This window comes from Siniperca chuatsi, linkage group LG10 (assembly GCF_020085105.1).
Source record: "Siniperca chuatsi isolate FFG_IHB_CAS linkage group LG10, ASM2008510v1, whole genome shotgun sequence".
Classification (NCBI taxonomy): Eukaryota; Metazoa; Chordata; class Actinopteri; order Centrarchiformes; family Sinipercidae; genus Siniperca; species Siniperca chuatsi.
Window position 1 is genome coordinate 21747351 of NC_058051.1, and position 26336 is coordinate 21773686.

Consider the following 26336-nt stretch of genomic DNA (forward strand, 5'->3'; position numbering starts at 1 on the left):
TTGAATCCACACAAGCATGCAGGCACTAGGAATTGTGGGAAAGGAATGACGAAATGTGCTTTGTCATAAACTGAAACATCACGATACAAATCCCGTCCTAATCCGTTTTGTATTTGCACATGTAGCCTCAAGCCCTTCTCCAAATGGTAACAAAGGCCAACTTCACTCTATCTCCATTAGAAAACCACATCATACCCTCTCTCTCTCCCTCTCTCTCTCTCCCTCTCTCTCCTGCTCCTCCCAGCACGCAGCGCCTCCTCAGAACTTGTTCGTGTCTGCTCGCAGCCTCCACTCTGCAGTTGCAGGCTGCGCTACAGTTGGTAGCTGTTGGCCACAGGTTGTGGATGAGGACAGAGGTCCGCGCGAACACAATCTGCCCAGAAAACGAATCAATAAAAGGACTTTGAAGTTAAGCTGATGTTTAATTTGGGAGCACTTCCCTCAACATGAGGGTCCGTACTTGACTGGATATTGAACACAGGCTGCCTGTTTCTAAAAGTTCAATATCCATTTTCCAGAGATTCGGCGAACAGAACTGGGCGCAATTACGCACGGCGAGTAGCCATGGCACCGATTTTGGACAGACGTACTCCCGCGTTGCTCTTGGTTTGGAGCTACTGCGTCTTGGCGGATACCGCCTTTACGAACTTTACTTTGGACAACGAGTTTCACTCCAGTTTCATCCACCGTCGGCTGAAGAGCCAGGAGCGCAGAGAGATGCAGCGGGAAATCCTGTCGATCCTGGGGCTGCCGCACCGGCCGCGACCCCACCTCCACGGAAAGCACAACGCTGCCCCGATGTTTATGTTGGACTTGTATAACGCCATGTCCACAGAGGGGGACGAGGACAGATACTCCTACCCCTACAAGCCCGTCTTCACCACCCAGGGGCCCCCGATAGCCAGCCTGCAAGACAACAACTTCTTGAACGATGCAGACATGGTCATGAGCTTTGTCAATTTAGGTAGGCCCCTTATTCTTTTATCATTTGATGTATGACCAAAAACTATTGAAAATACAGTGTTACAAGAGTCCAGCAGCAAAACAAGCCCCTAGATAGTCATAGACATGTTGTAATGATGGCAAAGATTAAGGCCACTAAAGTCACTATTGTGCATCACTACTCAGTCCAGTCAGTCTCAGTTCTGTCAAGCATAATATTTTAATAATAATATTTTAGAAATAAAAAGTATCATACAGTATAGTATGATAAAACAGAAATATAAATGATTTTTATGGGGACACACCACTCTTTTCACATATTTTTTGTTTGATGTTTCTGTAGCTGTTGTCAATTGATCATCTGTAGACCTGTATATGCTATAATTCACTGTCAGGGCAGCATGGAGATTTGATTACTGTAGGTGTTGCTCTCCACTTGTTGCAATGAGGTCAGGAGTATTTCAGTCAAAGGATATCTATGAGTCATAGGTAATAGTAGAATAGAAGAATTAAGGAGCAGTGCATGTGTTTTTCTGATGTTACACCTGCATGTGTACACAGGAGACCAGCACAATAACCATGTTTACGCACTACTTGGTGCAGTTATCCAGCTAATACCAGGAGTGTCACATTCCAGCGTCCTGTCACTGTTAAACAGCTGTGCAACCAGCTAATGTTCAGGTGCTCGAGGATGGACCAGCCAGCAGCTAATATGTCAACCATGTGTTATCTAAAGAATGAGTAAGTCAACAGCAGACTGGGTTCAAAGTGCACTGGGTCCTCCCTTCACTCTAATCTGGAGACATCCCTATAGACACTTTAGACCACAACATAATGCCAGTCAATGATGATCCAAACTTTAGTCAAGTTTAGTTATTTGAGTTGGTCACACAATGAGTCATTATGTTATAGGATGGACTTCACTCCCATAGAATAGTTTTATTTAGTTCTTGGCTGTTGAATGTTGTTCCCTGGACCACTGTGCTTATTTAATCAGAATGTTTATTGAAATCAAACAGTCTTGGACTATTTTATCGCTGTCAGCAACAGTCAGAGGTTGTTAAGCGCAAATAATCACAACATTAGCAGGTGGTGTCAGATTTGTGGATAGATAAACACGTCGTTATAATTCAATTTGCTCAACAACTTATTTTCCAGGTGGGTAGCTGTGTTTTATTTTAGTGTATTAACCTTTACCATCATTTGACGCAAGACAGAAATTCTGAGCAGTTGCAAGTCACCAGAATTTGAGTGAAATTCTGCGAGGACTTGGAAGTTTATGTTCAATCCTGGAAAGATCATTGTTGGAGCGTCTTGGCAATAGAGAGGGAGGTGACACTGGTTCCTCCACTGCACTGTGTAATTACTCTGGGAGCTGCTGCATTGTGACTATTTTTGACAGGCTGTGACACAGATGGATTTGACCACAGAGACTCGCAAAGTTAAGGGCCTGGCAAAGTCAAGGGCCGAGGCTGCAGTAAGCTGACAAGAAAGAGGGGAGCTTTTGAGAGAGAAAGAAAGACAAGAGATGGTTGGGACTCGGTCAATTTCTTTTGCAAGGATGATGCTTAAAGCAGACAGAAAATCTAAACAAAGATGGGTCACATCGAGTAGAGAGAACATTTTTATTTAATATATTAGAGGACCATGGAAAGAAAGTCACACTGCCTTCCTTGTCTTGTGGCTAATGTAATTACTGATGGCATTTGCCCAGGTTGAGTCTTCCTCATGGCACATGTTCAGTGTTTCCATATATGTACTCATTTGGATATAAAGTGGCCGTTTGTCATCGCATTGTGTGCGCTATCTGCCACGTGTTGCATTTGTCAGTAGAGTTCATTGTTAGGTTTCTTCCTGAGTAATGCAATACCATCAAATATGTGTCCAGGGGGCTTGACTCAAAACAGCATATAATATATTTCATTACCCTTCATATGAGAGACAGAGGTACACGGAGAAGTAAGTGATGGCTATCAAATGGATTGACTATTTCGTCTCCAAATTCCTTCCTTTCCACATTTGCTCATTGTGGGTTTGTTTTCTTATTTAGGTTGTCTGAGAGCAAAATGAGTGTGGTTTTTATTTAAAAACTGTCCCTCAAAACTCTGCATGTCTCTATAACTACCGTGCCAAGGTACATTAGTCAGACTTTGTATACTGGTTACTGCTTCCTGAGAGGCCTGTTTTCATGCACTGCTTTGTATTTTTACTTAAGGCTAAATGCTATGACCAGAATGTATCTGATTTACACCATAGAGCTACAGTGATAGAATATAAACTACCCATCTAAGTCAAAGAACATATCTCAGTGCACAAAGCCACCCAATGTCTTAATATTAAAAACATTTTTTTAATAGCGCTTCCTCTTCCTTCCTGATTGCCACTCAGGGGAGCTGATACACTTTGTTGTCAGCTTGTGTGAGTGTTGCAGACTCCAGTGCAGCCAGCTAGGGTGGGTGTGGGCTTTGGGACAGACACCAGGCCAGGGACGTCCTCTCACTGAGTCACTTCAGTTTAAAAGCCCAGCTGTGTAAATGGGTTACAGCATACATTCAGAATGTACACTGCTACACGAAACACAGGTCACCCAGGCACTGGGTGTGTGCCGGACATGCCATGATAACATGCCAGCAAGTTAATGCAACTCACACATTCCCCTGTCTCTCAAGGTGGCAACAGAAAAGATTTATGAAAAGGTACAAAAAGAAAATAATAAAAGGTGCATTTTAACATATTACTTGCCAACATTTATACAAATTTTATCTGTCTTTCTGTCTAATCTGTCTGTCTATACACACATACTGTATATACTCATACATACACACCTCCTTTTTGTAATAATTATTTAATTTAGTCCCAGTGGTCTTTGGCAGCATTAGTCCTCAGCCACTGTGAATTAAGGCATTTCCTTCTTAACAAACCACAGCTTCCAGGGCTTTTGGTCGCTACTTTGGCCTGTGCTGAGCTACAGTTCAGTTCAGTTCATGTTAAACTCTAACACATGCTGGTCATACACAGCCATCCAGACACACGCACACATACTCATAATACCCAACCTTAAATGTCCATTTACACTTCCCAGACCACAGAAAAGGGCTGTGACTTGGACGTCTGCTATTTGCACCCTGGATGCCTTAAACAGTAGCAACATCATCACCTGTGTTTGTGTGGGAGGAGGGGTTTTACTGTAAAATGTTATCATGAGGCATGTTAGTCATAGTTTCCTTATTTTCTCTGTTCTCATGCAATCTTGTGTGGATTAACGTAGCCTTAGGTGAGCGTGTGGAAAAGAGGCAACTCTATAATCCGCGCGTGCGTGCGTGCGTGAGTGCGTGTGTGTGTGCGTGTGTGTGTGTACATTAAGGCTAGCCAATAATTTAATATTATGGTTCATCTATGTTCAGCGGATTCATATTGTGATAATTTGGTCTTATCATGTTATTATGCTAAGTTAAATGATAAGACTGATGTTATTCTGTGTTTTTTTTAATTGTCAACAAATCCCACAAAATGTCCAAAACCATCAATATACATATTATGTATAGTATTTATATTATTATATTGTTCGTCTCTTAATACTTTACAACTTCCCTACCCTGTCTTTGGCATTCAGTCTCAAGCCCATTTGTTCTTACTGAAGAGGTAAATCCTTAAAAGGGATTAAAGGGATGAAGAGATTAGATCCTGAAAAAAAATGTTTTCATTTTTCAAATGATTTGTTGACAAAAATGAAATATATAGAATTTCGCCAGACTTATCCTTAAATAATTCAAAGCAGTCAGCATTAATTCAAAACTTACAAAATTAGTTGTTGAATTTTTTATCTTTTACACATATAAGGAGTTTTATCTTGTGTAATGCGTAACAGTGACACAGTTTATTGCTTTGAACATATATTTAATTATTTTGTAAGTGATTATCCATACATTTGCCATACAATGATATATATGAGTATCGTAAAATATCGTTATTAATATCATGATAATAACGGCCACTGTCACACTGTCATGGCTTACTGGGACACTTTATATATAACACAGTATAACACAATGTTATACACCTGTGCTTTTCCTACTGAGTCAATATGTCTGCTGTGAAGAACTTCCTTTTATATGTTTGTGTAGATATTGATGTTCTTTGTAGATGTTCTTTTAAATGGTGCTTGTTCATTCTGTAGCCTTTTCAGTAACTAAACCCTGGCTGATAGGTCCCTGCCTGTGTAACAGTGATGATGTAAGTCAGCCTCTATGTCTGGACACTCAGAGGGGGTGCTGTTGTAAAGTAAAAGCTTCTAAAAAGTGAACAAATATTGAAGCCATTGAAAAAAATGCGCTACCAGGGTGCATTTAATTGCTCAGTGTTTTGCTGCTGTTAATCTGCACCAGATGTAATACATTTCACTAAACAGAGTTGAAATGTAGTAAGCAAACAAAGCTCCACTGGTATCATACAGACTTGGCTGAGTGAGTCAGTGCACTAGCAGGTAATTATCCTCTGCGTTACCTTGGTGACCTGACAGGGCACCACCTGGCCCTCCACCATTCATGGCCCTCTGTCTGCTCCCATAGGAGCTGCCACACAGTTGTCTGCCAGCTCCCTCTGCTTTATAGAACATGTTAATAGGAAGGTAATGGAGAGCAGAGAGGGGAAGAAATGTCTAACTGGTAAATTAGTTTGGATTTATTAGAGGCTTTGGCTTTCAGACAGCATTGTGTCACTGGCTCACATACTCACAGGTCTCGGAAGCAGTTGTGTCACACTACAGTCATGCTAGAGGCACGTAGATCTAGTTTTATAACTATTAGCAGAGAAGCAGAGGGGTCCACACTTGTTATTTCAAATGAATAGCTCCAATATCTCGCTTTTAAAAAAAACAAAACATATTCCTATCTCCCGTTCATTCCCTCTCCACCCTTCTCTCTATTGCTCCTTGCATTCCTCTCCACAGTGGGCTGCCCATGGTGCTGAGGTTAATACAGATGTTTCCCTTTGTCTGCAGGCCAAAGCAGCTGTGCAGAGAAACTTTATCTTTTCTGAGTCCAGCAAGTCATCCCATCTCGACCTCCGCCATCATGTCCCTGGCCCTGTCTCCAATATGTCCCACTCGCAGGACCTGATACCAAATATCGCTCCCTACCCTCCTGAACCAACAGTATTGATTATCAGCACTGGCCTCCTAGTTTGAATTAGTTAGTTATCATATGGCCCCAGTGGTGTTGTGTGGTGTTTAGTCTCCAACCTCCTGCTCTGGCCCTCACCTCCAGAGGTTTAAACCTCCCGTGCTTCCAGACATAAAACATTTCAACACTTTCTCAAGTTCTTTTGTGTGTTTTTCCACTCCCCACCTCTCTCTCTCACATACACACACACACACATACACACACACTTTCTCTGAACCCAAAACACAGCTTTCCTTTTCTCTCTACTTCATTTCTCACTCCTTCTCTCTGTCATAAACACACACACTCGTACTTTTTGTCCATCATTGAGTTGTTGTAATTTGATGGATTTGTCCATCTCACACCAGAAGCTGCTTCCCCAAATGTGTTTGAGGAGGCTTCTCATCACATGAAGACCAGAAAATTAAAACACAAGTATGTGTTGAAGGCCAGTCATTCCTCTGTTCATCCAGCCTGTCCTTAACAATGTTAGTGCGCCTTTCTCCCTCGATTTATGTAATCGCTTCTGTATACACTCCCAGTGGACTTAAAGCACATGCATGTGTATGTACACGCATGCATATGTGTGGAGAGAAATACATACACTTTTTTTTTTGCCCAAAAGGAATGTTTTCTGGATCTAATTAGTGTTATTGAGTGCATGTTTTATTGCCTTCTGCTGGAGAGGGAGTGAGCAGAAGCAGAGGAATGTAGCAGTTGGTACAGATAGCCCTGCCTTTCCTGTCAGGTAATTTCTCTTAATGTTCTCCACAATTTGATGTACTATGTCGAGGTCTGGTGTGTAAATAAATACCACAAATGGAGACAAAGAATCTCTCCTCTCTAAAAGCTTCAGGCAGCTTAACAAAGTCTACAGCTGCAAAGATCCAGGAAAATCATGTTTTTTTTTTTCGTTTATTATCTCTCAGATTCACCTGTTGAACCCAGGAGTCCATGACATTTGGATGTACAGCAGAACCTCTGCGCTCTTGGCCAGGTTAAGGCACTTGCTGGGAGAGATGATGAAACACTCTGCGGGTGGGACTTGACAATGTGGCGAGTGGTCAAAAGGCCCAGATGTACTAAGCAGCAGGAGTTCTAGCTCTGCTACAATGATGGACGGAGCTCTTTCATTGCCAGGAATGTTGGGCTCATTTTAGTTTTTCTAATAATTTCACTCTCCTGCTCTGACTTTTTTTTTTTTTCTATCTCTCCAAATGCTGCTTCAGTTTTGTGGTAAACACACATATTATGTGACCTTTGCAAAATGCATATAGACAGAGGAATAATTGATAGTGAGATTATAAAAAGTGCAGGGATAACAGAAGGAATTATATTTACACCCGTTTAGCCACTTCTCTTTTATCTGGGTTACTTTGGCCTTGCCTTATCAGTGACCGGCAGCACATAAGACTCCCCTGCACTTCTATGACGGCGGGTACCAAGCAGCGAAGCTGTGAGAGCAGATGTGGGCCAGAGCACAACCAGAGATCCTGGGACCAATAGCTCCGCTGCTGCAAAAACAAATACAGCAGTCTTTGCTCGGTACTGGGGCACTGAGAGGGCGGAGGGGAGAGGGGGAAGGAGATGAGAGAAGAAGAAGAAGAGAGAAGAGGAAAGGGGAGAGGAAAGGAAAGAAAATCCAAGTGAAGAGGAGAGGGGGAAGGTGGATCACGAATGGATGCCGTGCATTTCTTTAAACCGAGTGCATTTCTTTCTTTATTCCTTTTCCTTGTGGGAACATAATGTGCTTTAGAGCATTCGTGTTAGGGCAGTTATGTGTGTTTGTGCATAGTAAAACACTATTTTAGAGCCACCTACCCTGCCCAGTCACCAGCTGCACTGTGTGATGTGTGTTAGTTCTCCTAGCGGAAGATTGCGTTAGCGGAAGCCCATAATACTGACCAGATTCCTCACCAGGATCCAACAGCCAAATCAAAGCTTGTAAAAACCAACCAACAACTGTACGCAAGTGATGAAATTTTGCGCCTGTGCAGCATTGAAAATATGAACTGCATGTGTCAGGTTTCTATTTATTTAGGCAAGCGTGCAGCTGTGTTTCCCTTGTGTTTCCTCCACAGCTATTTTGTTTATTTTAAAAAACAATGGGCTGTAATTAAACAAAATAAACAACGAGCTGTTAAAATCAGGGTACCAATGTGCCCGTCATGTGTGCGTAAGATGCCGCTCTGGGATGCAGGAGGAAATTATAAAGTTTTATGTAGACACCGTGTAGACACATCTGTGTGTCTCTTTGTGCCAATGTGCGTATTGTATGTGAATTTTCCTGAGGTCTATAATAAGAGGCGGCTTGGCTGGTCGAGGAGGGTGTGGCCCCTGCGGCCACAAAATTAAAGAACATAAAAGCAAGGGGATGAGGGGAAGAGTGAGTGGGGGAAACTGAATGGCTGTGGTTCCATGTCTCTGAGTTGTTTTATCCTGCAGTTAAGAGGAAGTGCAGATGGTTACAGTGGTATTAGCACAGAGAGATCTCTCACTGCTTGGCACAGAACTCTCCACACCCCTTCATCCCTGTCTCTCAACATATCATGCCACAGAACAATGAAGGTTGAAGATTTAGGATGTGGTTTCTTTGTTGTCACTGTTGCCTTTCACTAATGTACAATCTCTCTTGACAGACCTCTGAGGGATAATGATGATGTCTAAGTTCCAATTTCCGAGATGACTCAATTTGTCCTGCAGGCCCTTCAGTCACTGTAGTGTGGGCTCTTCAGAATCACCACTTTGGCTTATAGTAAAGGAGAAGTTCATCCAAATTATAAATAAAAAAATAGAAAATTATATATTTTCTAACTTACCACTAATGGTGTAAGAAGAAATTGTACCTGACAGTGTGTATTATCTCGAGAAACACTGATTCTGGAAAGAGATATTGAATTTTTTCAAATGTAATTTTTCAGTGTTGTGAGCACCACAAACAAAATTCCATTCACCTCTATTGTATTGGGTAGCCGAGGAAATCTCAGAGATGGATCTCTCAAAACCATTGCAAATTAAAGGAATAGTTTGCCATTTTGGGAAATATGCTTATTTGCTTTCTTGCCTAGAGTTAAACGAGAAGATTGATTACTCTCATGTCTGTCTGTGGAATATGAAACTACAGCCAGCTAACTTAGTTTAGCACAAAGACTGGTAACAAAATCCACCTGCCAGCCTCTAAAGTTCACTAATTAACACGATATATCTCATTTGTTTAATTCATACAAAAAAACGAAGTGTGAAAACGACCTTTTGGGGGTTTTATGAGAGGTTATGTTACGGGGGGTTGGCTGGGAGCACTAACTTATTGGAGGCTCTGCTGGTTGTCGGACATGAGCTCTCAGATAAGAACTAGTCCGGCACATAAACCCCTGTGAATTGTTGTTTTTACCCTTTGGTTTTTGTACAGATTAAACAAATGAGATATAACACGATAATTACTGAGCTTTAGAGGTGCTGGTAGGCAGATTTTGTTATCTTTGGACAGAGCCAGGCTAGCTGTTTCCCATCGTTAGATGATATAATGTCGATCTTCTCATCTAACTCTCCGCCAGAAAGCGAGTAAGCATATTTCCAGAAATGTCAAACTATTCCTTAAAACCAAAACTATCTGCATGGCAAGCAGTGTTGGACAAGTTACTTTCCAAATGTAATATATTACATATTACTAGTTACTTTAATTTCAAAGTAATAGGTTACTTTACAATATTACTGTCTGTGTAGAGTAATGCGTTAGCGATTCACTGCTTCTACTTTCACTAAAAGTACGACTAGGCATTATAAAATGGAAGAGCGTAATGTTGTTTCATAGCGGGTAATCAAAGCACAGAAGCTCAAGTTTATTGCAGTTCATATAGCCTTATGAAGGCTCTCCTCCGGACCCCAAACTCTGACGGTAAGATACCAGTAGAGGTAAATGAGAAAATATGTGATTTTGTAGTTTGGATGAACTGAACTTTCAACACAGCTGCTGCACGGGTGCTTTGTAAAGGACAGAGGTAGAGCGCCAAAGAGAGGCTTTACAGTCAGTTCCTGTGAGTTCCAGGCTGTTTCATATCCAGTATAAATCTCTGGTCCATGATGCCCAGCGAAGCATGATGTGGAACCCAGTACTACAGTTTACGGGTGCAGAGGGCAAACATGTTTGATGGCTGCAGTGAGAGGGAGAGACAGAGGTCAGCAAAGCTGCTGTGAGTATAATCTCAGGACCTCTCGGTGGCCTTCAGGCTAGAGAGCGCAGAAAAGTTTGGTTTGACCACAAGTCTTAAATGTAAAGACTCTTCTTCCTGTGGTTACTGCTTCTACTTGCAAACAGGCTCAAAGGCATGTGTACGTGATCGTGCACGCGCGCACACATATGCTGCAGTGAGTTAATGATTATTAAGTGTGAGTAAATTATAGCATGAAACTCCGCTGACCCTTTCCCAGGGAGCCACTGCTGCCCTACAGCAGTACAAATACATCACACAGGCTGATGTCATCAGTAGTCACCAGTGGGCAGGATGTTTCCTAACGTGGTAATCGCCCAACTGTGGGTAGTCACCCGGTACCCAAGCGATCAAACCCTCTTTACTCTTTATAGGATAAACATCTTAGGAAATCTGCCCCTTCCTTGCACTTCCTTGCTCTTAGTTTTTCTTCCTCTCTCTCCTTTTAGCTTACGGAAACTATGACTTACTTGTTCCTAGTAGTGTACTTTAAACATTCTTGGAGAAAGAAAGAGACACATCGTTATGGTGCATCAATCACATTTGCATGACTAGTGTTACAGTCCCCTTTATTGACCTCCAGATTCTCATCATGAAATGATCTGACCTTGATTTGACTTATTGCGTTTCTAGTTTCTGGTTTGGGAAATCAGGTGTGCTGTTAGAGTTAATGGGCTCTACAGGGATGCAGAATGAGGTGCAGATAATGGTTGGCACAGTTATCTCTAGAGAATTGAAGGTAGGATGAGAGGAGAGGAAGTTGAAAGAAGTGAGAGTGGTGCCAGGGGTGAGTCGCCCCCCCCGCAGAGCAGCGGAAGCGTGCAAGGCGGGACTGAGGGGTGTGAGGGTGCTGAACAGACACTTGGGCTAATGCGAGCCGTCAGATTTGTCCGCTGCTGCTCAGGAGCCTGAGGTGTCGGAGAAGTGTCTTAGGTCTACAGGCCCAGCAGGGAAGGGGGAGAGAAGGGAGAAGAGAGAGAAGAGGGAAGAGAAGAAAGACAGGGACATGCAAGAAGATAGAAAAAGGAGTTAGAGGATTAGGCTGGTGATATTCTATATTTTTGTTATTGTCAACAAATCCCATGATGAAAACCAAAACCAACAGTGCATTAGTTCATCTCTGAATAGTTTCTGTTTCCCCCAGCTTGTCAGTGGCCTCAAGCCCATTTGCTCCTATTGAAGACCTTTAAAAACGGGTAAAATTAGTTTAAAAAGGCAAAATAATATCCTAAAACAACTGGCAACTATAGGTTTTAGCAAATGTTACTCAAAAAAGGAGTAAATAGTGTATTTGTTGGGAACTATTTTCTACTGCGGATTTGGTGCGCTAACGATTATTTACAACAGCAGGACGATGTATGTGGGATCAACTCACATTAAACTACAGTTCCCATGTTGATGGTAATAAAGGAACATGTCACCCAGTGCAACAGTGTGGCTCACTGATATGTTTTTTAAAGGTTTTTGGCAAGAGGAATACGTTTGATCAGGTTTTGGCTACACAGACAATACTTGTTAGTAGGATCAGTTCATTGGTCTTTTTAATTTGACTTGTCCTTTAAAGACAGTCAAAGGTTTACTATAGACAAAACAAGGTACAGATTTCAAACTTTTTAGAAAGAACATACTATTTATATTATAAGAATAAATTTAAATTAAATTAAAGTCAGAAATCACTGCGTGGCTCTAGATTAGTGAACCTCAAATCACTGTTGATTATGTTCTGGAAAAAGATCTGAGGTTTTGGCTGTTAGCAGGCACAGAGTCTCAGTAGTGGAGAACATGATAAGCAAGCTGTATGCCCCGCGGGGAAGCATAAATCTTGAAAGATGCTAACACAGTGTTCATACGGTAGTAACCCTCTGGTTGCCAGGTGCACGGTAGGTTTGGAGAATGGAGAAGCCATCATCACATGTGTGGCCTGCATAAGTCAAATGATGTGGAATAACTGTGCATCATCAGCAGTTTGTATAAAAAGCAAATCAGATGTCAGACCAAATGATAAAAGCAGCTCAATGTGTATATGTTCGTGTGCTTGTGTGTGTTTGTCTCTTTGGATGTGTGCAGTGTTGCATCTCTAATTATGGATTACAGAAACCCATAATGATTGTGTTACCGTTCTGTGACGCACAAGACCGTTCGTTTCACAGGAAATACTTTGTGATAGTTGTTTGTGTGCATGCGAGTGTGTGTGTGAGGAGCAGCAAACAGTCCGGACGCCGGCTACTCAGAATAAAAGGCTCATATGGCATGAGAGGGTGTGTTCGCCATGTTTGTGGTGTGTGTGTGTGTTTGCAACACAGGTGGGGCGATGGCTACTCACTTCCTCCCAGAGGAAGTCATAAATGCACCCGCTTGGCTTTGACTGTGCCTCTTCCCCTCATCTAATGACTGCCATACTGCTATAATGGCCTGTAAGAGAAAGAAACAGAGCGAGACAAAGGCAGAATCATGACAGAGGCTAAAGCTACACTCTGGAGGCTGCTCTCATTTTCTCTCAAACAGATGAAATTCATGCATCGAGGAGTGGAAATGGAAAGTGATGCGAGATAAATTGTTAGTGTGGGAGTTACACAGCAGCATCCAGCTGTTCTCACAACCAAAGATAAAGAGCTTTTACAGTGAAGGGGCGGGCGGCTGCTCCGGGGGCTAAAGAACAGGTCTGGCTTTCTCCCCAGAGGGAGTGCACCTGCACTGGACTACAGGAGGAGGGAGAGGTCCCTGGTGTGGTAGAAGAATATCAGGCCCTGGAGCAGAGAAGTATGAAGGCAAAATGAGAATATGTGAGAGGGTACCAAAAATATGAAGTAATTGTTCCCTGGATGGATAATAAAATGAAAATGGTAGCCCTTTTTTATATTCCTCTTTTAAATAGCGAACATGTCCTCTTGATGGCGTGTGTTTGCATTAATGCTAGGCAATATAGTTGAAATCAGTATCATGAAATGCCTAAGAACAGTTTTCTAATATTGATACATATGAAAAATACTAGAAATATATGAAAAATCATATATAAAATAACCTATCTATTGTACTATTATGCATTACATCAGAGAAAACTCTTTATTCTAACAAAACAACTTTCTAACTCAGTAACTAATTTTCAACAATTCTAACTAATTTTGTTAGTTTAAACTATAACTTGTTTGAATCAATAATTTCGTACAAATGAACTTTGTAAAACGATAACATCATGTGGTTATATCACAATGTTGACAAGACCTTTTCAGCAGTAAAATGTATGTATTGTCAACACTCAGTGTAATGTTGTAAAAAGCTGATTTAGAGTGTGGGGGCTTGATGAAAGCCCTGACTGATGGAGTGGTCCAAAGTGCAGGATTGGTGCAAGTGTGGACAAAGAGTGGACTGGTAAGATGAATAGACGTAATGAATAAGTTGGGGTGTTGGTGGAAGTGATGTTGAATTGATGATGGTCTACAGTGAAGTCCACATAACCTTGAACTCCATTTTTTTCCGGAGGAATTGAACAGCTTTTCAAACCAGTCCAGTGTGTGCCCATAGCAGATGGAGGACAATGGGAGCCTAAAGCTAGGCCATGTAATGGCCAACAGAGAGCAGAGCTGTCCCTCACTGAAGAGTAATTAGATCCTTTCTTTTACTCCTGCTCTGGCCAATCATCTCACAGTGCTGCCTTTGTATAATGTCCTTCAGCAACTGGGTTTAATAGAGACATAAATGAAAGGGGATGTAGGGGAGAGAGTCCACTGGGAAAACTACATAAGAGGGAAGAGGGGAAATAGTACTGGGGTAGACAAAGAGGCAGGTGTGCCGTGAAAGAAATAACACCGCACTTGCTGTGTAGTGAAACATGCATAACATTTACATCATTGCACACTTATATTACTGACATGGGTATGTGGTATGACTGGGTATGTGGTTGATATCTAACTGTATTAGGACTGTAAAAAAAATTTTCATTATTGATTAATAGATTGTTAATTATTTTTTAGCCACACTAGCGCCGTGGCTCTTGGGATGGCTCTGTCAGTCTGTTGTCAGTCAGTCCACCACTTTGGTCCAGACTGAAGTATGTCAACAACTATCAGATGGATTGCCTTGAAATTTTGTACAGACATGCATGGTCTCCAGTGGATAAATCCTAATGATTTTGGTGATCCCAAAATTTCAGTTTGTCCAATGCTTTCGTTTATGACCAAATACCTTGAAAACTAATGCCATTCCCATTAGCCTCAGCTGTACTTTGTTTTTAGCGCTAATTAGCAGATGTTAGCAGCTCACATGCTAAACTATGATGGTAAACATGGCAAATATTATACCTGATAAACATCAACATGTTAGCATTTTAATTCTATGCATGCTAGCATGCTGATGATAGCATTTAGCTCAAAGCACCACTGTGGACAGCCTCACAGAGCCACTAGCGTGGCTGTAGACGCTTAGTCTTCTTTCATGTAATCAGTTAATCCTTTGGATATATAAATGTTGCGGGAGGGAATTGTAAAACATGGCCATCACAATTTCCATAAAGCCCAGGGGGACATCTTTAAATTGCTTGTTTTGTCTGGCCAATACCCCTAAACCCAAAGATATTCAATTTACAATTTGCACTTTGTATCTCTGGTTTTTATAAGCTCTATATAAATAAGGGAGGGAGGGAATCTCTATGTTTGAGAACCAGAGGAGGTTTGGCTTTTTAATTTATTTTTTGCATATAAATGACTTTAAGATGAATAAATTATTAATTGAAATTGTTGTCTATTAATTTTCAATCTATTAATTAATAAATAAATCAAGTGTTTAAGCAGCTAGCATTAAACTACATAGGTCGAAATGTCACCAGGGTCTAGTTAGATAATGGATTGTTTTCATGGTTTTTGCAAGGTTAGAAATCATTTAGTGTGTTTGTGTGTGTGATTATGTATCTGTTTGTATATGTATGGATGCGTGTACATATGGGGGGTCTGACTGACAGTTGATGAAGAGGGAGGTGGAAGGAGAGCCAGGAGATGATGAGAGACAAGGCCCTGACCCCTGGGATGTCCTGCTGGGACATGAGAGGAGCAGGGTAAGGGGGCCACGTCTTGGGGGTGCAGGGGGGGTTGGAAAGCTAGGATGTGGGGATGAGAGAGAGGAGGGGATGGGGATGGGGTACACCAAACATGGAGCTCCAACTCATGAGAACCAGATGAAGGGCAGACTGGATGACTCTCTGGGGCTATGAGAGGAAGAGAGGGAGAAGAAAGGGGCTCATAAAGCTGCCAGAGTCTGCCTGCATCTCTCTATCATTGGCTCAGTGTGCGTCAGATGCATTGCTCCTATTGCTAGTCCTCATAAATGTTTCAATCATAAGCCAACATGTGTACCTCATATCTATAGATGTTTTTAATCTGGGACTGACCCAGAGTCTGACAAGCTATGTCAGCCCCTTGCTAACAACTGAGGTTGATGGCCTGTGGAGGAAGAATAAATTCTAGAAAATCTGAGAGGAAAAGTCATTTGTTCGTACGTTTTGTTTCTCAGTAAGATGCAACTCAATACCACGCGAAAAAATGTTTAGTTTCATATGAAGCCACATTATCCCTCTGTGTCTCCCTGCACACATTTTGTATTCCTGCTGGTAAAGGGGGGATACAAAAGAGCTCATGTGAAAAGAAGCAACATTCTTTGCAAATATACGACCTGTCTGATCATACATTTTTTGTTTAATTTTCACGTTTAATTTTAATTTTTTTGCAGTGGAGCATGATAAAGAATTCCTACCAGTGCGGCGGCATCACCGAGAGTTCAGATTCGACCTATCACGGATCCCAGAGGGCGAAGCGGTCACTGCTGCTGAGTTTCGGATATATAAAGACTTCATCCACGAACGTTACGATAATGAGACCTTCCGCATCAGCGTCTACCAGGTGTTGGAAGAACACTCTGATAGGTGAGTGTAGGTATATAGTTATGTGTTTGTGCGTCAAAAATAGCAGAATTTTTTCATGTTACTGAGCAATGACTCTGTCTGGAATAGAGGTGAAATGATTAGTTGATCGTAGCCATGTTAGCAGTGTGGCTCTAGACATTGTCAATGTCAGTTAGTATTGGATGGATTGCTATGAAATTTTGTACAGGTTCCCAAAGGATAAAGCCTAATGACTTTGGTGATCCTCTGGTTTTTCCTCTTGCTCCACCATGAGATTGACATTTTTGTTTTTTAGTAAAATGTCAACAACTGAGTAAAATGTCACCAAAGTGATTGTGATCCCTTAACTGTTTCATCTAGTGCCGTCATCAGGGCAGAATTTAAATTTGTCCAATACTTGGTTTATAACCAAATACCTGCAAAACTAATGACATTCCCATCAGCCTCAGCTGTACTTTCTGTTCAGTGCTATTAAGCAAATGTTAGCATGCTAACACGCTAAACTAAGATGGTGAACATGGTAAACATTATACCTAAACATCACCATAAGCATTGTCATTGTGAGCATGCTGATGTTAACATTTATCTTAAAGCACTGCCATACCCCAGTTCAGCCTCACAAAGCCGCTAGCACGGAAGAAATGACATTCGCTTGTTCCATTTTCTTAAATGCGAGGAAATGCTGCTTTTCTCTGTTTTCATAGACATTTTTCACAGCAGACATGTTGACTTGTCATAGTAGGAAAAGCACAGGTGTTACTAATAACATTAACAATGGCTCTGTTGTATTCAAGTGTCCCTCCCAGTAAGCCATGACAGTGTGCCAGGATACACAATACCAGGACCCCGAAACAAAAGCAGCTAAATGCAATACATCCATCGTTAATTTCAGTATTTACGCCTGTGCTTTTCCTGCTGTGACATGTCAAAATGTCCTTGTGAAAAAGTTCTATAAGTTAGTTATTAATTATCTATCTTTGGGGTTTGGACTGATGTTCGTAATTAATGACATCACCTTGGGATCTGGGACTTTGTTATAGACCTTTTAAATTATTTTCTTTTAGTTTATAGACTGGACCATTAATTAATTAATTAATTAATTAATTAATTATTACATTTTTAAAAAATCAACATATTTATCACTAATGAAAATAAGCATAAATTGCAGTCCTTATCTGGAAGCTTCTCTAATCAGAGCAGATCTGAGCCCCACCTTCTCCGTGTGGCTAATCTGGGGCATCCAGAAGGTGTATGTAACTCGGGAATGGCCCGTGTCCTGCTCTCCTCGACCCTCCTAAAGGTTTCTGTTGTCCAGAGGGAACAACACAGTCATTTATTCCTTTGCCAGAGACGGGCCTGGGTACATGAATGAACCAGAGCTCTGTGACACATTATCTGCCCAGTCAGGAAATAGGTCGGGATACATGAATGGCCACATGAAGAACAAGGGATTTTAGTCTCCAATGGTGAAAGAGTAGAACATCCAGAGTTCAGTGTTGGACAATAGGACTGACTTGGATATGCACTATTTCACTCGCTACTTTTCACACAGTTTTTTCCTCTTTCGCAGCTGTGTTTTTTTCTCTCCCTCTCTCTCTCTTTGGCTTTCTGGCTCTCCTACAAAATTCCAGCCAGTGATGGACTGTGTGCAGTGTGTGAAAGGACCGGTCGTTTATAAAGCCATTATTGTCAATTAAGAAAATGAAGTGTTCCCTTGGGCCTCACCATCTGGAGCCCACCCCACCGCGCTCCCTCACTCTCTTTCTTGCTCCATCTCTCTCTCTCTTTGTTTCACTCTTCTGACTCCCTCTCTCCACTCCATTACTTTGCTTTGCGCTTCGATCACTTAGCTTTACACTCTGTCACACGGTTTCAACTTATCTTTCGTAATTGTGTCTATAACCCCTGTTGACTTATGTTCATCTCTGACTTTAAGTGTTAACTTTTAATATCTTCTGTATCCTCTCCAGGGAGTCGGACCTGTTTCTGCTGGACTCACGGGTGATCTGGGCAGCAGAGGAGGGCTGGTTGGTGTTTGACGTGACAGCCACCAGTAACCACTGGGTCCTGAACCCTGGCAGGAACCTGGGTTTACAGCTGGCCCTGGAGAGCACAAATGGTGAGTGTCACTCAGATCAGTGTATTACTCGGCACGTAGGAAGTCACAGGTGGCCATGTTACTGGTGTGACGTGTTTTGCACAGAGATAGACAGACAGCTGAAGATGAAGAAAATACATTCGAAAAGAACAAGAACAAAGGTACAAAGATGAGGTGATGAGAAACCAGATAAATGACCATAGAGATCAACCATCCTCTGACATTGTAAACAAGAACTGTAAGATTCACAAAGATATGGTTTATTTCAGGGTTGTTGTATTGGGTTGTTGTGCAATACAACACATAGTGGTAAATGGTAACTATTTGAATTAGAATTAAAGTATTGTAAGTAAATTCAGTTTAAGTAGTTACAAGTTATCCACCAGTTACCACTAGGTATACCTTGAAATGTTCTCAGAGTAAATATTCCTAAGTATATTGAGTTCAAGCTAGATTGTGAGGTGTAAAAGTGTAAAGTGTAAAAAGTAATAGTAGATTTGTGTAGCTGATAGCATTTATACATGATTTAAAATGTAGCTATCAACACTACGTTGATGAAAACAGCAACAGAAGTAAATGTAATTTGTTGCCTCCATTCTTGAGATAAACCATGTAGAAAACATGGAACACTGTGGTGTAAAACCTCACAACCATCACATTAACATAGTCTTCAAACAGACGAAATTAGCTATATATACAGTGAATCACTGTAATGTGAAGTTAATATTTTTGGATGCCCAACAAACATGAAGGTCTGCATTATAATATAACATGCATAAGCCTACATCATGGCTGTTCTCTTAAAGGCCAAAGAATCAGTTGATTCATTCTTTGTGTATACACAGCAGAGATAAATCAAACCCTGCTCCTCATCATTCATCATCAGTCATTCATCCCCATCTTCATCCGTCATACCCTCAGCATCATTAGAAGGCATACAGAAAATACACTGCGTTATCCTAAGGATAACATCTCAGCAGGAGTTTGTCATCACAGGGCTTGGATGTTAGTCAGTGGAAACCTTTATCAACAAACAGTGTGAAGTACGAGAGTGTGTTTGAGAATATTATCTCTCACAGGATGGCAGGATGTTACATGTTAGTTGAGGAAAACAGACAGTGTATTGCTTTCATGTTATGGGAGGGGAGTGCTGGAGAGCCTGTAACCATGAGTGTGTGTTTGTGTGTTGGATTGGGTATGAAGGGTAATGGGTGAGCATGTACAGACAGGCTCACGGGACATCCCGTCGCCAGCGGCGACCAGAAGCCTTGATTTACCATCAGACAGGTTATCCGACACACATTCTTCTGAGTGAGAACTAGATAGACACTGCTGGAGTGCACATGCACGAACACACCCACACATACACGAACACAAACACAAGTAGAGAGGCTTTGATGTTCAGTGCTACGTTTGTTCTTGGCATTTCAGAGGTTGAGAAGGGATGAGAAAAAGGGAAAGGAATTCACTGAGGAAAATCTCTCATTTGTAAAACTGAATGCCGCATTACAGACACGACAAAAGTGGTTTCAGCGAAGAAAGAGAGGACCACACACACACAAAATAAACACAGGCACACCAAGTGGGCACACATTTATTTGATTTCAAAAGCATTTCCTTTCTCCTTATACGTCACCCTATATTAATAAAATCTAGATTTCTGTGATGGCAGCACCTGTTGTACTGTTCTCTCTGTCTCCCCCTACAGGAGAGAGTATCAATCCTCGTGTGGCAGGGCTGATTGGGCGCAGTGGGCCTCAGAATAAACAGCCCTTCATGGTGGCCTTCTTCAAAGCCACTGAGGTGCACCTGCGAAGCATCCGCTCAGCGCCAGGGGGGGCCAAACAGCGTAACCCCAACCGCTCCAAAGGGGCAAAGAGCCAAGAGGCACTCAGAGTGGCCAATGTTGCAGGTAAAAGCGCAAAGTGTGCGTGTTGCATATACAGTCAGCACTGATTTATGCTGTTGTGTTGAGCCGACCCCTGGTTTAATCGCTTTTGTTGGCTATGTGAGGAATCCATGGAATTGGGCACAGATGACTGTTTGGTCCATATGAGAATCCTCTATATTTTTATAGTACGTAAGGGCCAACACTTACAGTATTGACATGCTAACACTCACAAGCATCCACAAATATACAATATATTCGGAACCAGCAAAAGCATGGCATTGGAATTGATGTGATTCTTGCATGGCGAAACATGCAATGCATACTCAGGGCCTTTGTTTTAGAGGTGTGAGAGGGCTGTGTTTATGTGAAGCGCTGAAACATTAGACTGTAATGCCTGAGCTTCAAATATCCCTCTGCTGTCTTTGTTTATTTACACAAGCATTACAGAGCAGTTGGGGCCAAGTTCCCTGCATGGAGGTAAGGCAGCACAGGCTTTTATGGCAGAACACATCTGTGGTGTGCTGTGGGGCAACCGGGGCCACAACACATGGGCCAAATGGGCCTGTTTGGAACTTTGGATAGCAGTGGTCTTTAACTGGATGATGAGAACCAGTCGCTCATGATCATTTCCAATGTGAACCACTCTCAGGAACTAATGTACCACAGAGCCCCAGAGGTCACCAGAAGAAGAGAGATACCATGAGATAGAAAACAGACTATTCTTTTTTCAGCACACATATTGGGTAAAGGGGAAAAGAAATGTTGAAATGAGTGAAGTGGAAAGAGAGAGAATAAATTAAGACCTCAGTTATGAAAAAAGGGGCGAGCCTAGTCTGTGTACACATCTGTTTCATCCAGTGGAAAGTCAAAGCCCAGTAGAGTGACCTCTAAGCAGGGTGGCCCATTCATTTGAAACAATTACCAAACTGCCGCTGTATCTGGAGGTGATTTCCTTCAGCCATTGTTTAAATGTTAATGTTTTGAATGAGGATACTGGCTGTGTTTAGGTCTGTTCTTTATCATCTCTGCCTAATTTGGGGTCTGACTACAGTAAATAGTTCCTCTTGTAGCTGAATGGGATAATAGCACATGTATTGAAGTATCAACTATCTGTCTTTCTCTGTCTGTCTGTCTGTATTCTTCCTCAGAAAATAGCAGTACTGATCAGAAGCAGGCGTGTAAGAAGCATGAGCTCTACGTCAGTTTCAGAGACTTGGGGTGGCAGGTACGGAAAGCATTCCTCTCCCAGGTAGCCAAAATTGCTTGGCCCAACAGAAGCCTAACTCGGACACTCCTGGTTGCTGGTTTAATCCCAGCATCCTGATAAGTGACACACTAGAATCAGTCCACATAATACTTGAGCCCAAGGGTGTAATTTTCCACAGGGGACAAGTCCACCACACGTTTATAGGTTCTGCTTGATGTACTAACTGAAATCTCTCTGAACTGTGTCCTCTTACTGTCCAGCTGCCACACAAGATGCACTCTTTGGTTCATTTTCATTTGTAACTGTATGCTCAGAGCAATAAGCTTAAGATTTTTTTGCCTTGGGTTTTGCCTTTCAAGCTACATACAGGCTGCCCTAACCCTCTGACTATATAGCGTGATCGGGCCATGTGGACCTGGGAGGAAGATCTGCAGACATTACTCAGGACTGAATAGAATACATCAAACCATTCTGCCTGTTTTTTGGAAAAATTAATATGACATTTATATAAAACTGATATAGTCAGTCAATCAATCGATTAGTCTAATGACAGACAATTAATTAGCAAAAATTTTGTTCATCTATTAATCATTTCAGTATTTTTCAAGTAAAAATGGCACTGGTTCCAGCTTCTCAAATGAATATTGAATATTATATTGAATATAAAATAATATTATGAATATTTTTTGTAAATTGGATATATTTTGGGTTTGGGACTGTTTGGTCTGACAAATTTAAATATTTCAACTTGGGCTGAAAAATAGTTATGGGAATTTTTCACTATTTTCGGACATTTAATAGACCAAACAATAAATCAATTAATTGAGTTTAGTTGCAGCTGTACATTTATATTTTGATTAACAGCTGACAATGTGCAATTATAATATTCACTAAAATACTCAATAGAATCAAAGATAAGGCAGTAATAGGGCTGTGCTTTTTAGTAAAGGTGCAAATACAACATTATCTATCATTAGTATCAGGTCCCTATCAAGAAAGTAGGATTAGTGCATTATTAAGCTGTTACATAGCATTTGTAATTGTTTTGTTAGACTGCCATTACATTACAGAAAACATATTAACCAACCGCCGATCTGGCCCACTCACCAACACGGTCAACAGTAGCAGCAGTGTTTGTGACACACAGCTCATGGAGGCAATTATGGTACTATAAAACCCTTATCGCCCGATTGCCACAATTTGCAACAAAAATCATACTTCTCTGAGTCGTCTCAGACATGATACAAATATTTTTTTAGATTCAGTGTGACTTACACTTTCTGAGCATATCATTATTTCCCATGTCCATCACAAATAAACGTCTATACATCTGCTTAGACATCATAGGGGAAAAAAAGGTGCTCCTTATAACTCCAGAACCTCACACCAGAAATGTGAGAATCACATTTTTAAGTGTTTTCAGTATCAAAGTAATCCAATGATAGTTGTCTGTACGTTCATGGGTACATTGAAAACATTAACTGCTAATAGCTATTTCTAAAACCAAACTTGCCTAGCCCAAGTTGGCCCAAGTCTGCACCGGCAAATCCTAGCCACATCTATACATATGTAGCTATAACTTTGGCCAGATCTATCTCAAATTCCACATCATGAGTGTGCTGATACTGAGGCATACTCAGCGTGACTCAACTGGCTACATGGCCTCTCTGCTCCTTCAACCTACTCTCACACTTTCTCCCCGTGTTTCCGTTCTCAGCACACTATACCATTTTCCCAATCCTCCAACCTAAATTTCTCTCTGTGTGCCTCCCCACTCTCAGGACTGGATCATTGCTCCAGAAGGATATGCGGCGTACTATTGCGAGGGAGAGTGTGCCTTCCCACTGAACTCCTACATGAACGCCACAAACCATGCCATTGTGCAAACCCTTGTGAGTAACCATGAAAGCAGGGAACAAAAACCCAGCAGTCATGTTAAGAGTCTAATCATCTCATCAACTGTCAAGACAGTGTAGCCGCTATTGGAACTACTGAATTTAATGATCAAAAACAGTTGTGGATTGTATTTTAGAGTAAACTCAATTATTTGACACAGGATAAAGATTTTTTTTTTCCCACCGTACTTCGACTTAGTGTATGACCCTGTGTGATACATCCTTTATAGCCTTTGGCAATATTCATTCATGAAGTAATGATGAATTTAACATTTGAATTCCCCCTACTCTTCCCAGGTTCATTTTATCAACCCGGATACGGTTCCTAAGCCTTGTTGTGCCCCCACGCAGCTCCACGCCATCTCAGTGCTCTACTTTGACGACAGCTCCAACGTCATCCTCAAGAAATACCGCAACATGGTGGTCAGAGCTTGTGGCTGCCACTAGACTGTCAGCATCTTCACACAGAGACACACACATATGCACACACACATGAGCAGAGAGGGTTTCTCCTTGCTGTCGGGCACCAATTGAAACGTTGAGAATGGATGACTAAATATAGTACACACACACACACACATATTTTATGAACATTCTGAGAGTTCAAGTGTGGAAGAAACTCTCGTTACATTTTCAAGGTTGTCCTGAAGTAAACACGATGTTGAGTGGCTGAACAGGAATATCAATCAAAGTGCACGCACACACACACACACACACACACACACACACACACACACACACACACACGTTTGTGCTTTCTACTGTGTATACAAGACATTAAAAGCAGTGATTGTACTGTATATTCATTCACAGTCAACAATCTTTTGTTTATTTCAATAATTGTTATTGTAGTTCATTCTTTTACTGTAGATTTTATTATATTATATATTTTTATGACCAAGAGACCCGGATGGATGTTCTGAATTTCTTGTACAATACTGTGTAAATAATTTTTTTCAAACAAAGCAAGAAGTGTATTTATTTCCTGGAATGTCACTTTGGGTTTTTTTTTTTCTCCTGTATGTAATGCTGCCTGTTTTCTTTCACACGATAGTACACACAGACTCAGAGGAAATGAAAACAAAGTTGACAGAAAACTACTTTGACATGAGTGTTGAGTTCAAACTCGATGCGCCTCCTGTGTACACGTGTGCTACACACTGATGGTGAGAGGCAATTTATGACAACTTGGACCTGTGGAAACGTCTACATATTTCATCAGTCGAAGCTGTTACATATACCTGACGCACATTTTTATAGCAGCTGAACTGTCAGAGAGAGAGAGGGAGCTTTGTACGAAGCATCGTGTTCTGTGTGCTAGACATTTTCAGGTTTATATTCCTCTGCTGTAATACAATCTGTCATATTTAAAAGGTCTATTTATTGAGAGCTGGCTAAGATGTTCTACAGTGTGCTCCGATGTTTTCAACCATGTTTTACTGCTGAACTGGTACAACAATAAACTGGGAGAAAAGCAACAAAAACACCTTGAGATGTGTTGTTTAATCTGGATGAAAAGCAGAATTAAATTGCCAAACTGAAGGAGGACACATGCTGGCATTGCACTTTCTTGCACGTTCCCACACAAATATTTGCTTGGATTGTAGCTACATCCTTTACCTGCTGACCTGAGATCTGTCTGAGAAGTTTTTCCTCATTCAAAAGCAAACTGAAAACATTTCTGTTTTCTCAGGCTTACGATCAGTTGTGTGTGTGTGTGTGTGTGTGTGTCTGTCTGTGGTTTATGTCTGTGGGGTGGATGTGGGTTTTTTGTCTGTCTTTGGGTGGGTGGATGTTTGCACATGCATTTCAGCGTAAAGCACATTGAGTTTATGTGTAATGAAATTTGCTATAGAAATAAGGGCTTGCATAGTATTTAACATTAACAATATATAGTAAGAACTGCATACTGCGCATAGATTGTAGTGGATTGTGGGAAAATACTGGTAGCTTGTGAGGGTGGTTCTGTATTTGTTGTCTATTATAAAGCTAAAAAAATATAAAAAAATAAAGATATTTTTAAGATTTTTCTCACTTGATTCACTTATACAGAGGAGCAAAAATATGGCATACTGAAAGAAATTGCATATAACCTTTAAAAGTTGCATGTTTCAAAGTATGTATCACAAGACTGCTGTATTGGATTTTATCAGGGATGTATTTTGCCTGGCCACTGTTCTTTTGGTCATTTGGTGCAGTTAACACCAACTAATGCCACTTGAATGCAAATGGGCGCTGGATTTTACTAACACGGGGGATGTGCATCCTTCTCCATACAGCATGTTCATTTTATATAACATATTATAACATATAACACAGTTGATGAAATAAACGACGATCACTTTGTGTGGGAATAGGCAGTGAAACAGATGTGCACTGCCCTCTGCTGGGGAAAACTATGCAGTGTGTTTGTTTCACGTCGTTATATCACGCTGTGAGCCCTTTTTTTTTATCGATCTAAACTTTTAATTTTTACTGTCTGCCCCCTCAGTATCATGAGGGGGCAGACAGATCTGAAGAAATGGCTATCTTCAGTCAGCATCATACTCCCTGTGAGGAAGAGGAGGAGGAGCCCATGAGAAAAAATCCCGTACACCCACTACTTTCATTTTCTTATGAACCTTTCGATATTACTCTTATACGTATATTTGCATGCGTGTGCTTCATCCTGGTATGTGTGATTAATGCTTGCTGGTGTTGTCCAGTTGCCCACGTGCTGATTCCAGTGGGGGCAAATGACAGGGGAATTCACCACTTAAGAAAACACAGCATCATTTCATTTAGCAGTTGTGTGGACTATAAAAGTTTGCTGCCTTTAAACAATCATTCCCTTTCTCTGCTTTTATTGATTTAGTCTTCTCCAGCATTATAAGGAATATCTAGTCTCGTCTTTGTGATTAGTAAGTCCTGCTTTATTTTGCCTTCTAACCACGAAAAATTTACTTTAATGCAAACAAAAGCATGGCATTTGCAGCACAACTATATATTTAGGAATTCTTTTCACATAAAGACAGTCTTTTAATGATTTGTAAGTGACTTGCTCGTT

At 41.2% G+C, this 26336-nt stretch overlaps 1 protein-coding gene across 1 annotated transcript; it reads left to right on the forward strand.

The window, feature by feature from the left end:
* The first annotated feature begins 305 nt into the window (after positions 1–305).
* On the forward strand, positions 306–24774 carry bmp7b (bone morphogenetic protein 7b). The gene is made up of 7 exons (XM_044212528.1): positions 306–964; positions 16028–16220; positions 18170–18318; positions 20006–20209; positions 21337–21413; positions 23177–23287; positions 23588–24774. The coding sequence occupies exons 1-7, from the start codon at positions 565–567 to the stop codon at positions 23735–23737; spliced, it is 1284 nt and encodes a 427-aa protein (XP_044068463.1). The 5' UTR covers positions 306–564; the 3' UTR covers positions 23738–24774.
* The last annotated feature ends 1562 nt before the right edge of the window (positions 24775–26336 follow it).

Bases quoted from the DNA above. Each gene is read 5' to 3' on its own strand.
- bmp7b (XM_044212528.1), top strand. From the start codon at position 565: ATGGCACCGATTTTGGACAGACGTACTCCCGCGTTGCTCTTGGTTTGG. The intron at 965-16,027 runs GTAGGCCCCTTA...ATTTTTTTGCAG, and splicing joins CATGAGCTTTGTCAATTTAG to TGGAGCATGATAAAGAATTC. The intron at 21,414-23,176 runs GTACGGAAAGCA...CCCCACTCTCAG, and splicing joins TCAGAGACTTGGGGTGGCAG to GACTGGATCATTGCTCCAGA.